This window comes from Anarhichas minor, unplaced genomic scaffold, assembly GCF_050575085.1.
Source record: "Anarhichas minor isolate MPS153535 unplaced genomic scaffold, ASM5057508v1 ptg000077l, whole genome shotgun sequence".
NCBI classification, from domain to species: Eukaryota; Metazoa; Chordata; class Actinopteri; order Perciformes; family Anarhichadidae; genus Anarhichas; species Anarhichas minor.
The window spans coordinates 470,463-483,899 of record NW_027466523.1 but is presented as its reverse complement, the minus strand read 5'-3'; the positions used below and the strand labels follow the sequence as shown (position 1 = coordinate 483,899).

Below are 13,437 nucleotides of genomic sequence, written 5' to 3'. Positions count from 1 at the left end.
GTACAAAAACACAAAATATCCATGAAATCCTAAAGTTTATCTGAAGAAAATATAAAAACACCAAATAGGAGAAACGCGGTTTTCATTGACGGTGATTTTTTGATTGAGATTTTACTGAATAACATTTTGAATTGTTTATCAACACTGTCCAGGTGTCTTTAGTGTCATTTCAGTTTCAGATGAATTGATCCGATATAACAACAGGTTGAAGAAATATCACAGGTCCTTTATTTACGTTTCTTTACCGTTCTTTATCAATAGAAACTCCCGTTAGCAGTAGTTCCCCACAGTGAGCTAATCAATAATGTTTAGATAATATGAACGCTAGCTGCATTAGCGTTAGCTGGAAATAACTGTTGAAGTGAGGTTTGTACGCTAATTTAGATGATGTTCACTGCTTTACCGTTTATCAGTAATACTTCAATATGTAAAGTAACCGGTAGTTAACAGTGAAATTCATAAAACATAAAAAATACATTTAATGTGTTAATTTGTTTGACATTTTCATATTTCATGTAAATTTTATGCCTTGAATAAATTTCTGGTGAATTCTTATTTTAAGATAACTGTAGAACATGAACTCGTCTTCATGTTTATATTAAGATAATACATTTTATTTAATGAGTGCTTTTTAAAAAACTCAAAGACACTTTACAAAGGAGATAAAATAAATGAGTAAACAATACAACAGGTATATGGTATCTACGGTAAATAACTGTTAAACAAATATTGCAGTATATTTACAGCATTTGCCTCACATAAAGTACAAGTACTTCAACATTAAAAGTAGCCAGCAGTACTTGTGTGAATATAGTATTTAGCGACATTCCAGCTCTAGATGTTAACTTATTTAGTTCTATTCAAGCAGTCACAGAGTTTGTTCATTGATTGGTGAACATCATCACTCTCTTCCTCAAACAGCCTCAGTATTGATCCTCAGCTGTTTGAGGGTTTAAATTATAACGAGGAGGGTTTTTCTTAAATCCCACAGAAACAGAAGTGAATTAACTTGTTTGTCTGAGAGGTAGATTATCGGATTATCAGCCGAAGAGTCGACCATCACTGTGGATAAATAAACAAGTCAGTCTACCACTGAGGTGCTCCCAGTGCATGCTGGGAGAAGCCATAATTATCTTTATTCATGAAGTTCTTTATCTAATAAACTAAAAGGAAAAAAACCTCAAAGGGACTCAGATTCCTGGAGAAAAACCCTCGGTTCCTGTTTAATAAGATGATTGAAGATGAATCGTACAAGTGAGACTCATGAGCTCATTACATTTAGCAGGATTTAATTCATCACAGATGCAATATCAAATATAATGTCATTTACAAAATCAGTAGGCACAAATGGGCGTGGCCTTTATGAATGAACGAACGTATAAAAGATTTATTTACTCTAATATTTATTTATTTACCAAATAAATAACCTGATTTGGTTGTCCCATGGTCGATTGTTGTGTGCACTCATGCTGATTTGAACCCTCCAGTTCGGCCTTTTGGCCATCGCCATCTTGTTTTTTGCAACCAGTGAACAGGAAGTGACCATATTTGGACAGAGGAGGAGCGACGTAGAGACTACGTTTGGTAGAAAAACTGTTTTCCGCGAGGAGAAAATCATAGAGTGTCTATCAGAAGTGGACGAAGTCATCGTGACGTCACTGATCGGTTTGTGGATGATTTGAAGCCTTGATTTCTCCGCCATCTTGGGGATTTTTGCAACCAGGGAACAGGAAGTAACCATATTTGGACTGAGAAGGAGTGATGTAGTTACATAAGTTACGTGAGGAATAAATCAACATTGACTTCTTGTTTTAGAGAGACAACAGACTGCTCTTTTAAAGATCTTTATACTTTGTGGTTCATGATTACGTGGAAATGTCGACGAATTACAGCGCATTCATTTTTCGTTGTTTATAACTACAACTATTATAGAACAGTCTGCACACACACACACACACACATTTTCTTTCACATATTTTACAGACAAAAATGTTGATTCATTAACTGACGGATAAAATAGATTTTTTTAAATACTAATTAGCTGCAACACGATTGTGAAAAAGCAGACAAATGCCACAGCAGCACGAGTGCTTTGTGGGATCAGTTATAGGTCATAATCAATAAGCGCTCACATGACAAACCACCTCTCCTCACCCGTTCCTCACCCGTCACTCTCACACCTGTCAGTCAGGTGTTTCACAGAGAGAGAAACATGAAGACGGAGACAGAAGAGACATAAAAAAAGAAACCAACAAGCAGCACAGAGAGGATGAAAGATGAGAGTAAAGAGAGACTGGCAGGTGAGATAGGACAGTAAAGGGGGAGAGAGGGGGAGGAAGCAGAGAGAGAAGCATCTCATTAGCATACTCTCCCCTCAGTTTACCGGAGTCTCACCAGTAATCCCACTGTGACTGAATATCAGTCGCTGGACGAAACGCCAGAGTTCACTTCTTTAAGACGGAGAATGTTTTCCGCCGATAAACGCCGACTTCCCCCTGAATTAAACATGAATACAGCTGGAGACTCTCCATGAATTCATTAACAATGAAAAAGAACTGTCAAAATAAAGTCAAACGTATAGGACAGAATATCTTAATTATAGAGAGATAGAATATTTTATTAATCCCAGCAGGAAAATGTAACGTTACAGCATTTTAGCAAAAAAATATTAATGAATTAATTAATGGTAATTATGACAAAAGAATAATGAATATATGAAGTATATAATAATTATACTTGATGATTCAGGATGATGACTTAGTATTTCCTAACTATGACAAAGTAATGTAAAATGATTATTTTAATACGTCACATAAACTTGATCTATAATCATTTTACTAGAATCTTTATATCTTGTGATTTGTTTCTCGCTGGAGACAAAACCCCAACTTTTAAATGCTGACTCAGAATCACTGCGATGTCATCAAATAGTGTAGAAATGAAATCGATTGGTTTCTTGTTGAGCAACTTGAAATGTCGCTTTTTTAAGTGTCACTTTGAAGGACTTCTTTTTCGGGACGACATTAAATTATGAAACAAAAGTTTAGAAAAATATCATGGATGGGCTTAAAATAGGTACGTACAGTTTTGCTTTGTTAAGTTTAGGAAAAGATCGTAAAATACTTAGTTAGGTTCAAGAAAAGATCGTAAAATACTTACTTAGGTTCAAGAAAAGATCTTAAAATACTTAGTTAGGTTCAAGAAAAGATCTTAAAATACTTAGTTAGGTTCAAGAAAAGATCTTAAAATACTTACTTAGGTTCAAGAAAAGATCGTAAAATACTTAGTTAGGTTCAAGTAAAGATCGTAATATACTTAGTTAGGTTCAAGAAAAGATCGTAAAATACTTAGTTAGGTTTAAGAAAAGATCTTAAAATACTTACTTAGGTTTAAGAAAAGATCGTAAAATACTTAGTTAGGTTCAAGAAAAGATCGTAAAATACGTAGTTAGGTTTAAGAAAAGATCGTAAAATACTTAGTTAGGTTGAAGAAAAGATCTTAAAATACTTAGTTAGGTTCAAGAAAAGATCTTAAAATACTTAGTTAGGTTTAAGAAAAGATCTTAAAATACTTAGTTAGGTTCAAGAAAAGATCTTAAAATACTTAGTTAGGTTTAAGAAAATATCTTAAAATACTTACTTAGGTTTAAGAAAAGATCGTAAAATACTTAGTTAGGTTCAAGAAAAGATCGTAAAATACGTAGTTAGGTTCAAGTAAAGATCGTAATATACTTAGTTAGGTTCAAGAAAAGATCGTAAAATACTTAGTTAGGTTCAAGAAAAGATCTTAAAATACTTACTTAGGTTCAAGAAAAGATCTTAAAATACTTAGTTAGGTTCAAGAAAAGATCTTAAAATACTTACTTAGGTTCAAGAAAAGATCGTAAAATACGTAGTTAGGTTCAAGTAAAGATCGTAATATACTTAGTTAGGTTCAAGAAAAGATCGTAAAATACTTAGTTAGGTTCAAGAAAAGATCTTAAAATACTTAGTTAGGTTTAAGAAAAGATCTTAAAATACTTAGTTAGGTTTAAGAAAAGATCGTAAAATACTTAGTTAGGTTGAAGAAAAGATCTTAAAATACTTAGTTAGGTTCAAGAAAAGATCTTAAAATACTTAGTTAGGTTTAAGAAAAGATCTTAAAATACTTAGTTAGGTTCAAGAAAAGATCTTAAAATACTTAGTTAGGTTTAAGAAAATATCTTAAAATACTTACTTAGGTTTAAGAAAAGATCGTAAAATACTTAGTTAGGTTCAAGAAAAGATCGTAAAATACGTAGTTAGGTTCAAGTAAAGATCGTAATATACTTAGTTAGGTTCAAGAAAAGATCGTAAAATACTTAGTTAGGTTCAAGAAAAGATCTTAAAATACTTACTTAGGTTCAAGAAAAGATCTTAAAATACTTAGTTAGGTTCAAGAAAAGATCTTAAAATACTTACTTAGGTTCAAGAAAAGATCGTAAAATACGTAGTTAGGTTCAAGTAAAGATCGTAATATACTTAGTTAGGTTCAAGAAAAGATCGTAAAATACTTAGTTAGGTTCAAGAAAAGATCTTAAAATACTTAGTTAGGTTTAAGAAAAGATCTTAAAATACTTAGTTAGGTTCAAGAAAAGATCGTAAAATAGGTTTAAGAAAAGATGGTGAAATACTTCCTTTCAGAAAACACTTTGACATCTAAATGACGGAACAGTAAGTGAAAAAATGCTGACTCATGCCTGGTTTTAGGACTCATCCTGCAGCTCTTTATAAAGACTCAGATTTGTTTACATTGGAGTTTGAAGTCCGCCTTAATAAATGTGAAATAATGTGAAGTTCATGTGAACTTGTTCAAACGTGAAATGAGCTTTAATGTGTGAGAACAGAGCAGAATTATAACTCCTGTTAAGACGACTAACAATGAAACGTTTGTCTCAGAATCATGAATTTGTTTCGGTCCATTGCTCAAACCGGATTTGTTCTATTTTGTTTCTCATTAGCGACTGTCGACAAAACGCCTGCGACGCTGTTTCATGACAAACACCAGCGTGGGTCGATTAAAGCGCCTCATAGCTGCAGAGAGAAGTCATTCAGTTAATTGTTTAAACCACAGGACTGCATGAATCAGCTCTTCGTCTTCTTCTGCTCACTGCAGCACATCAGATGCCTCGGAGGGCAAGAATCCAGCAGGACGCAGCACATTTCCTCCTTAATAAGGTGGAATACTGGAACATAAACACAAAGCTTTACTGGAGAGTATATGAAACCAACAAGTCCTCCAAACTGCAGAATAATGAAATCATGCATCAACACTCATAATAGAGTTTACAGTTCGGTCAACCCACTCGCTGGGCTCACTTGTTTTATTCCAGAGATGAGAGACTCAGCCTCCCTGCAGAGCTTTCAGTCAGCAGCTCAACTCACAATGTTTGATGTGTTCAACACGATGGAGGCTGCAGGAGTTCAGGAGAGAAACCAGGCGACACGTCTGAACTGACGAGGACTCACTCACTTTTTCAAGTACTGATACCACAGTGTAGAAATACCCTGGTAGAGTAAAAGTCCTGCTTCAAAATTTAGTAAAAGTACAAAAGTATCAGCATCAAAATATGCTTAAAGCTACTACGAGGAATTTTCATTATGTGTTGATTCTGGCGCCCCCTGTGGACTAAAGTGGTAATGTTTCAGAGCAGCAGAGTCCCTTTAGAAAACCTCTCATTTTACTGAAGAACAATATACTGCTAATACTTTCAGTACATTTTGTTGGTAATATTTATTTTTACTTCAGTGTGACTTTAGATGCAGAATGTTAGATGTTCTCTAGTAAAGGATTCATTCAGTGGAGATGTGACTGAATAAAAGATCGTGAAATACTTCGTCAGGTTTAAGAAAGGATTGTGAAATATCATTGTTTGGGTTAAAATAACTACAGAAGTGTCGTGACTGAAGAACGCAAATTACGAGACGAATAAATGAACGCTGACTTCTTGTTTCACACGGGGAACGAACATCGGTCTCCTGGAGGAAACGTCTGGGTTCTTGTGGCCTGTTGATTATTACATGGATCACACACATCATCACACATTATCTACAAATTACAGCACCAATATTTAATATTTGAATGAAATTTAACGCATCACTGACCTTCAAATGAATGAGACAAACTACAGCAAAATAAAGTTGGACATACGATGTCTTCCAGAGACCTGGTGGCTGAGATATGGACACCTTGTTGGGTGATTCTGGTCCTGTTTATGACTCCTGTATCTTTTCTGTTCTATCCACATTCTGGATCTTTTTACAGCTGCGGTCGTGAAACTGCCTGGTGGGTTTATTTTACTTCCCTCAGTATTTTCTCTCTGCTTTTTCAAAGTCATCCCTAACATGTTCAGCCTTTATTTCCTCCTCTCATGCTCCTCGTTAAACACCTGCTGTCTGTTACCTGCAGCTAGAGGATGAATCGTGTCAGTGAGGAAGACATGAAAATAACCGTCGGTGTGTTTCCTTTAACCTCGGGCATCGAGCGGCCGAGTCGGTCCATACTAATGACTCCCAGCTGAGACAGAGAGGAGATGTTAAAGTGTCGTAGTGATGGTTTATCTTTCTCTTCTTCTTGTCAACACTTTCAGACTCTATGACGGTGCGGAGAGGAAAGAAGCTCAGCATCTCCATCCAGGAACACATGGCCATTGACGTTTGCCCCGGCCCCATCAGACCCATCCGACAGATCTCCGCCTACTTCCCCCGCCGGTCCCCCACCTCCCCCGGCCCCGTGTCCCCGAACCCGGCCTCCTCCCCACTGGCCCTCAGCCCCGGCTTCGTGGCTCCCGGGATGGGCGGGGCTCACCTCTTGTCTCCTCTGCTGGCTCACGGCCGGCACGGCGGTGGCGGCGGGTCTTTGTCTCTGACCAGCAGTGTGGAGACGTCGGTGGAGATCAACAGCTCCGACAGCGACGACTGCAGTGAGCCTCGCTGTTGGCATGTGTGTGTGTGTGTGTGTGTGTTACTGTGCACCTCTACACACCTGTAGACGCTTTTTGCATGACTCAGCATGTTGCATCTAGACTTCAGGTAAAGTGGTTAGTGTTTCCATCTAAATGTAGCACAAATTTTTATCAAATTTCCTCAAAATCTGCAAATGAAAATGCTAATTTATGCACGTTTCCACCAGGCGGCAAGTGAAGCCAATGCTAAAGTGCCTTAAAGCTGCATTCTCTCTAATGTCCATCAGTGGATGCAAAAAGAAGAATGTTTGTATATAAATCTATGACCTTACTTCTCACTTGATTTAATACCTAAGTAAAAAGCCAAAAGCTAGGATGTCAACGGACAAAAAATCCCAATCACAACAGCAAAAATCAAAGATGGTGACATCCAAAAACCAAAATGGCGACAGCCAGAAAACAAGATGGCTACAGCCAAAATTCCAAAGTTGAGGCTCCAAAACAGCAGTCTTACAAACCAATGGGGGACATCATGTTGATAATGTCTAGTTCTTATATACAGTCCATGGTTACCACCCATAATGCAGTAGGTAGCATCATCTTGATTTTTGGCGGTTGCCATCTTTTGTTTCGCCGTCACCATCTTGGTTTTTGGCCATCGCCATCTTCTTTTTGGCCCGTCATCTCGATTTTTGGCAGTCACCATCTTTTTTTTCCGTCTCTTGCTATCTTTTTTTTTTGGCCTATCCTCTCAATTTTCAGCCTTCGCCATCTCTGTTTTTTGGCTGTCGACATCTTAGCTTCTGGCCGTTGACTGGGGTAATAAATGAAGTGGGAAGTAAGGTCATTTTCTCATGAACTCAGCTGAGCGGAGTTCATTACGTCTCGGTCGTCTGAAGATCCGATCAGCACTTAATAAGCCTGTTGGACTAAAGCTGGCTCTGCTGCTGTGCTGTAGGCACATTGGATGTGAAGACTCATGGTCATGCATTTTGATTCTCTTTAGAATCTTATCAAATAAAAACGACACTGACAGTGCGGTCGGCCTATTGGTCTGATCAGAACCTGCTGCAGGACTGAGCGGATGTAAAGATGCTGCAGTGCGATCAATAAACAAAAACACCAGAGTCCAATTTATCTGAGCACGTTTACCCCCGAGTTCAGTTCAGAGATACAACTTATGAATAATTCATGTATTTAAGTCAAAATAACATTAACAATGCAACACGTTATGCTCCCACATCTGGACTGATCACAGACATTTACAGAGTTTATGGAGCAGCAGACTGCACATAAAACAAGATCTTTCGAGACACATCATTGTGTTGGAATTGGCTTTCAGGTTTTCCAGCATCATCTCGCTGAATGAATGAAATATGAGCTTTGTGAGAGGAGATCAGCCTCAGAGGTAAAATAAGAACACATTGTGATGAACGACTGGTCTCAGAGCTGCTGTCTTCAAGCTGCCTTTCAGACCCACTCACAGAATAATTGTGGGTTTCTATTTCAACATGAATTCATCATCAGATGTGTTATGCAGTCACTGGCTGATGATTTTATTTGTTTTCTAATAAAATGAGATTCATCACAGTGTGACAGCCTGTCTCATGCAACTAAACCCCCCCCCCCCCCCTCCAATAGAAGAGCGAGAGCGCCAGACGGAAAGAGACACAACACAATGACTAACAACACGTGTTGAGTCCCTTTGTGGCTGTTTTTGTCTCTTTGGTTATTTTTTGTCTCTTTGTAGTCATCTTGTTTCTCTTTGTGGTCGTTTGTTTGTCTCTTTGGTTGTTTCCGAATCTTTGTGGTAATTTTTAGTCTCTTTGCGGTGATTTCGTGTCTCTTTGTAGTCATTATATGTTACTTTGTGGTCGTTTGGTGTCTTTGTGTAGACATTCTGCGTCCTTATGTGGTTATTCTGCTTCTTTTGTTGTGTTAAACGAACACGTTTTTCATTAGAGCTTGATTCCTTTTGTTTGAGATTTCCTTCAAAGGCTCAGGTCTCCTCACTGCAGAGCATTTCCACTGTGCAGTGACGTCTTCAGGATGCTGAAGCGCTGCGTTTGTTGGTGCTGTATGTTTGCAGCAGCCAGTTGTCTCTGCACCGGGATGCTGGAAGTCAGTGTAGGTGGGTGGAATCAGAACCGCAAGCATTCACATTTGGAGAAAAGAAATGTAAAGTGCACCCACAGCTTTTTAGTTCCATTTTGTGTTGAGGAAGCAGAGAGAAGTGTTTCATACCTTGACCCCCAGACTGAGAGAGACACAAAACAACTCCACACAGCCGTGGTCCTCTCTCTGAGGTTCTCCACACAGCCGTGGACCTCTCTCTGAGGTTCTCCACACAGCCGTGGTCCTCTCTCTGAGGTTCTCCACACAGCCGTGGACCTCTCTCTGAGGTTCTCCACACAGCCGTGGACCTCTCTCTGAGGTTCTCCACACAGCCGTGGACCTCTCTCTGAGGTTCTCCACACAGCCGTGGTCCTCTCTCTGAGGTTCTCCACACAGCCGTGGACCTCTCTCTGAGGTTCTCCACACAGCCGTGGTCCTCTCTCTGAGGTTCTCCACACAGCCGTGGACCTCTCTCTGAGGTTCTCCACACAGCCGTGGACCTCTCTCTGAGGTTCTCCACACAGCCGTGGTCCTCTCTCTGAGGTTCTCCACACAGCCGTGGTCCTCTCTCTGAGGTTGTTCTGTCTCTGCAGTTATTTTACGTCCTTTTTTGCATTTCTTTGTGGTTGTTTTTTGTCTCTTAGTGGTTGTTATTTGTCTATCTGTAGTCATCTTGTGTCTCTTTGTGGTCGCATGTCTTTCGGATCATTTTCTGTGTCTCGGTAGTTACTGTGTCTCTCTGTTGTCATTTATTTGTCTTATTGTTGTCATTTTGCATCTCTGTCATTTTGTTTTGCATCTTGTTGTGCATCCCTTAGGGGCCGTCTCTTTGTACTTGTTTTATGTGTCTTTGTAGTTGTTTGCGTGTCTTAGCGGTCAATGGCCTTTGCGGTGGTTTTATGTCCCTCAGTGGTCGTTTCCTTTTGAGAATGTACTTGTTTTATGTGTCTTTGTAGTTGTTTTGAGGGTCTTTGCGGTCAGTGGTCTTTGTTGTGGTTTTGCATGTCACTGTAGTCTTCTTGCGTTTCTCAATAGTTGTTTTGCTTGTCTTTGTAATTGTTTGTGTGTCTTTGTCCCTGAGTGGCCGTCTCTTTTTGAGGTTGTTTTGTGTCGTAGACTTGCCAACATGAAATGGAAACAGTCACTTCAGAAGTTCCAGAAGCTGAAGAGGATTTGGAAACAGTCCAGGTTGATGAACACACAGCAGCTTACAGTATAGCGAGAAAATACAATATGTTTTGTAAGCAGTGGGTTGTTGGTATTTATGAGAGCTGATGCCTAAAATAGATGTTTGTTCTAATCCCCGTGAATCATATTCTGTTTGTATCGTCTTATATAACTGCACTGGAAGAACACCAGGTTGTGTTTGGTGTGTGAGTGTGTGTGTGTTGTACCTTTCTACGCTGTATGAACTGTAAGACGCCCTGACGAATGTGTTTCCTCTCCTTCTAAGAGGATGTTCCGTGTTGACATGTGATGTGTTGTGTTTAGCTTCATGTGACAGCTGCTGCTCCCCTAAATTGGATTTTCAATCCTCTGCATGCATGCTGAGACATTTATCTGTTCTCTTGCATGCTTTTCAATTTATTCTGACTGATTTTCAACAATGTCACTTTTTTTCTGATGCTACTGATGCGATGGATGTAAATCAGGTGTCTCTCCTGTGTACCCCCCCCCCCCCCAGCTGCTCTGGGAACGCTGGAGTTTGAGCTGAGATATGAGCGGAGCTCCAGTGAGCTGCACTGCACTGTGCTCCGGGCGAAGGTAAGGACGCTCTCCAAGCCATTAATGTGCTGCTCCAACAGCCTCCACTCCTCTGCTTTCAGGCTTTCCAAAGTGGATTTTTGGACCTGGCTGCACAGATTTGTTCCCATTCAGACACAAGAGGCTCAGTGCTCTTTGTTGTATCATCTCTGTTTCAACGTGGGAATCACAATCAGCTGCCTGAAACAAATGTAGAATTAAGATTTATCTTCATTTAACTAAAGAACCCAAACCAGGAAGAACAGAGCAAAAGTATATTCTCACTTGTGAGCAAACCGCCACATAAAAGCTTGTAAACTCTAAATAAGTGGTATTTACTGATTAATATATCGTAGAACAAAATGTCAAAATCTCCTCAGCTTGTGTCGACCACACAATTTCAGACATCTAACCAAAAACACACTCAAAAGACACATCGACTTCCAGACGAGGGAACAGGAAGTGAATAAGTGGTGAATAATAGGACCTTCTTTTGACATTAGTCAACATTGACCTAACTAACCCAACAGCAAAAGACTAATAATTATTTGGTCCCTTTCAAATTGGACCATGAATTACACATCTGATGTTTGTCAATTCAAAAGATAATTTTGCAAGTCAAGAAAGTCTCAGTATGTCATAGATTTGTCGTAGTATCATTAGGTTGTGTGAAAACTGACGTTAGCTTGGTTTGCTAGCTAACTCAACTATCGTCCAAATGTAACATTATCTAGCTAGCTAGCTAGCTAACTTAACTATGTTCTGAATGTAATGTTATCTAGGTAGCTAACTTAACTATGTTCTACATGTAATGTTATCTAGCTAGCTAACTTAACTATGTTCTAAATGTAACGTTATCTAGCTAGCTAACTTAACTATGTTCTAAATGTAATGTTATCTAGCTAGCTAACTTAACTATGTTCTACATGTAATGTTATCTAGCTAGCTAACTTAACTATGTTCTAAATGTAATGTTATCTAGCTAGCTAACTTAACTATGTTCTAAATGTAACGTTATCTAGCTAGCTAACTTAACTATGTTCTAAATGTAACGTTATCTAGCTAGCTAACTTAACTATGTTCTAAATGTAATGTTATCTAGCTAGCTAACTTAACTATGTTCTAAATGTAATGTTATCTAGCTAGCTAACTTAGCTATGTTCTAAATGTAACGTTATCTAGCTAGCTAACTTAACTATGTTCTAAATGTAATGTTATCTAGCTAGCTAACTTAGCTATGTTCTAAATGTAACGTTATCTAGCTAGCTAACTTAACTATGTTCTAAATGTAACGTTATCTAGCTAGCTAACTTAACTATGTTCTACATGTAATGTTATCTAGCTAGCTAACTTAACTATGTTCTAAATGTAATGTTATCTAGCTAGCTAACTTAACTATGTTCTAAATGTAACGTTATCTAGCTAGCTAACTTAACTATGTTCTAAATGTAACGTTATCTAGCTAGCTAACTTAACTATGTTCTAAATGTAATGTTATCTAGCTAGCTAACTTAACTATGTTCTAAATGTAATGTTATCTAGCTAGCTAACTTAGCTATGTTCTAAATGTAACGTTATCTAGCTAGCTAACTTAACTATGTTCTAAATGTAATGTTATCTAGCTAGCTAACTTAACTATGTTCTAAATGTAATGTTATCTAGCTAGCTAACTTAGCTATGTTCCAATTATTAGGTTTTCTTAGCTGATGTGTTTTATCCATCGTCTCTTTTTATCAGCCGGGGAGAGAAAGAACGAGTGAGACCTCGTTGTTGGTGTGAGAACATGCCGGTACGAAACATACAGATATCGTAGCTTCAGAGAGAGACAACACTTACAACACTTTTAAGTGTGTAGTCTTTCTAGAAGTACTTTCACAGTCTTATACTTCGACAGTTTTACAACAAAATGCTTCTTGACGTGTAAAATTATCTTTTAAACTCACAAACATAATATGTGTAATACATGGCAAACAGGATCAACTAATTATTTGTCTCTTGCTGTTGACTAAATTTCCCGAAAAAAGGTCCCATGGTGGTGAACCGGGGACGGGACTTCCCCTCCGCAAAATAACATTTAAACATCCTGGTTTTATCCAGTAGACGGCAGTCGTTATGTATATTCATGAAACATTATGAGGAATCCAACTACTAAAATGTCACGATTAGGAACTGAATCCATCAACAACAGTAATAAATACACAGACACATTAGTTTTCAGCTTAGTGGTTTGGGGGTTCAGTTAGCTACTCTTTAAGTACGGAAGTTACGTGACAAATAAGTCAACGTTGACTTTTGGTTTCACACTGGACACGAATGACGTTTGTGTGCTTACGTGTGGTCTGACAAAAAAAAATGATATTTGAAATCGGTCAGTATTTTAAAGCTAACCTGAGACCGATCCAGCTTTATTTGAACCAGAACACGTCTCTGCACCACGACAAAGCAACAGAAGGGTCATAACGCAGATCAAATTGCGGCACCGGGGAACGATTTAAAGTGTCAGAAATAGTAACTGAGGACTGTAAAGAGACAAGCGGCTGCAGCAGACACCTGGTCTACCTGTCCCTGAGCTCAGTGTGTGTGTGTGTGTGTGTGTGTGTGTATGTGTGTGTGTGTGTGTGTGTGTGTGTGTGTGTGTGTGTGTGTGTGTGTTATCC

At 38.5% G+C, this 13,437-nt stretch overlaps 1 protein-coding gene across 1 annotated transcript in view; it reads left to right on the top strand.

Moving 5' to 3' along the window:
- The window catches only part of doc2a (double C2-like domains, alpha), a 48,404-nt gene that overhangs the window by 3,673 nt on the left and 31,294 nt on the right, over positions 1 to 13,437 (top strand). Inside the window, exons 2-3 of the mRNA XM_076080985.1 lie at positions 6,608 to 6,940; positions 10,722 to 10,801. Coding sequence (XP_075937100.1) covers positions 6,613 to 6,940; positions 10,722 to 10,801 — 408 coding nt within the window. The 5' untranslated portion in view covers positions 6,608 to 6,612. The remainder of the gene's footprint in view (positions 1 to 6,607; positions 6,941 to 10,721; positions 10,802 to 13,437) is intronic.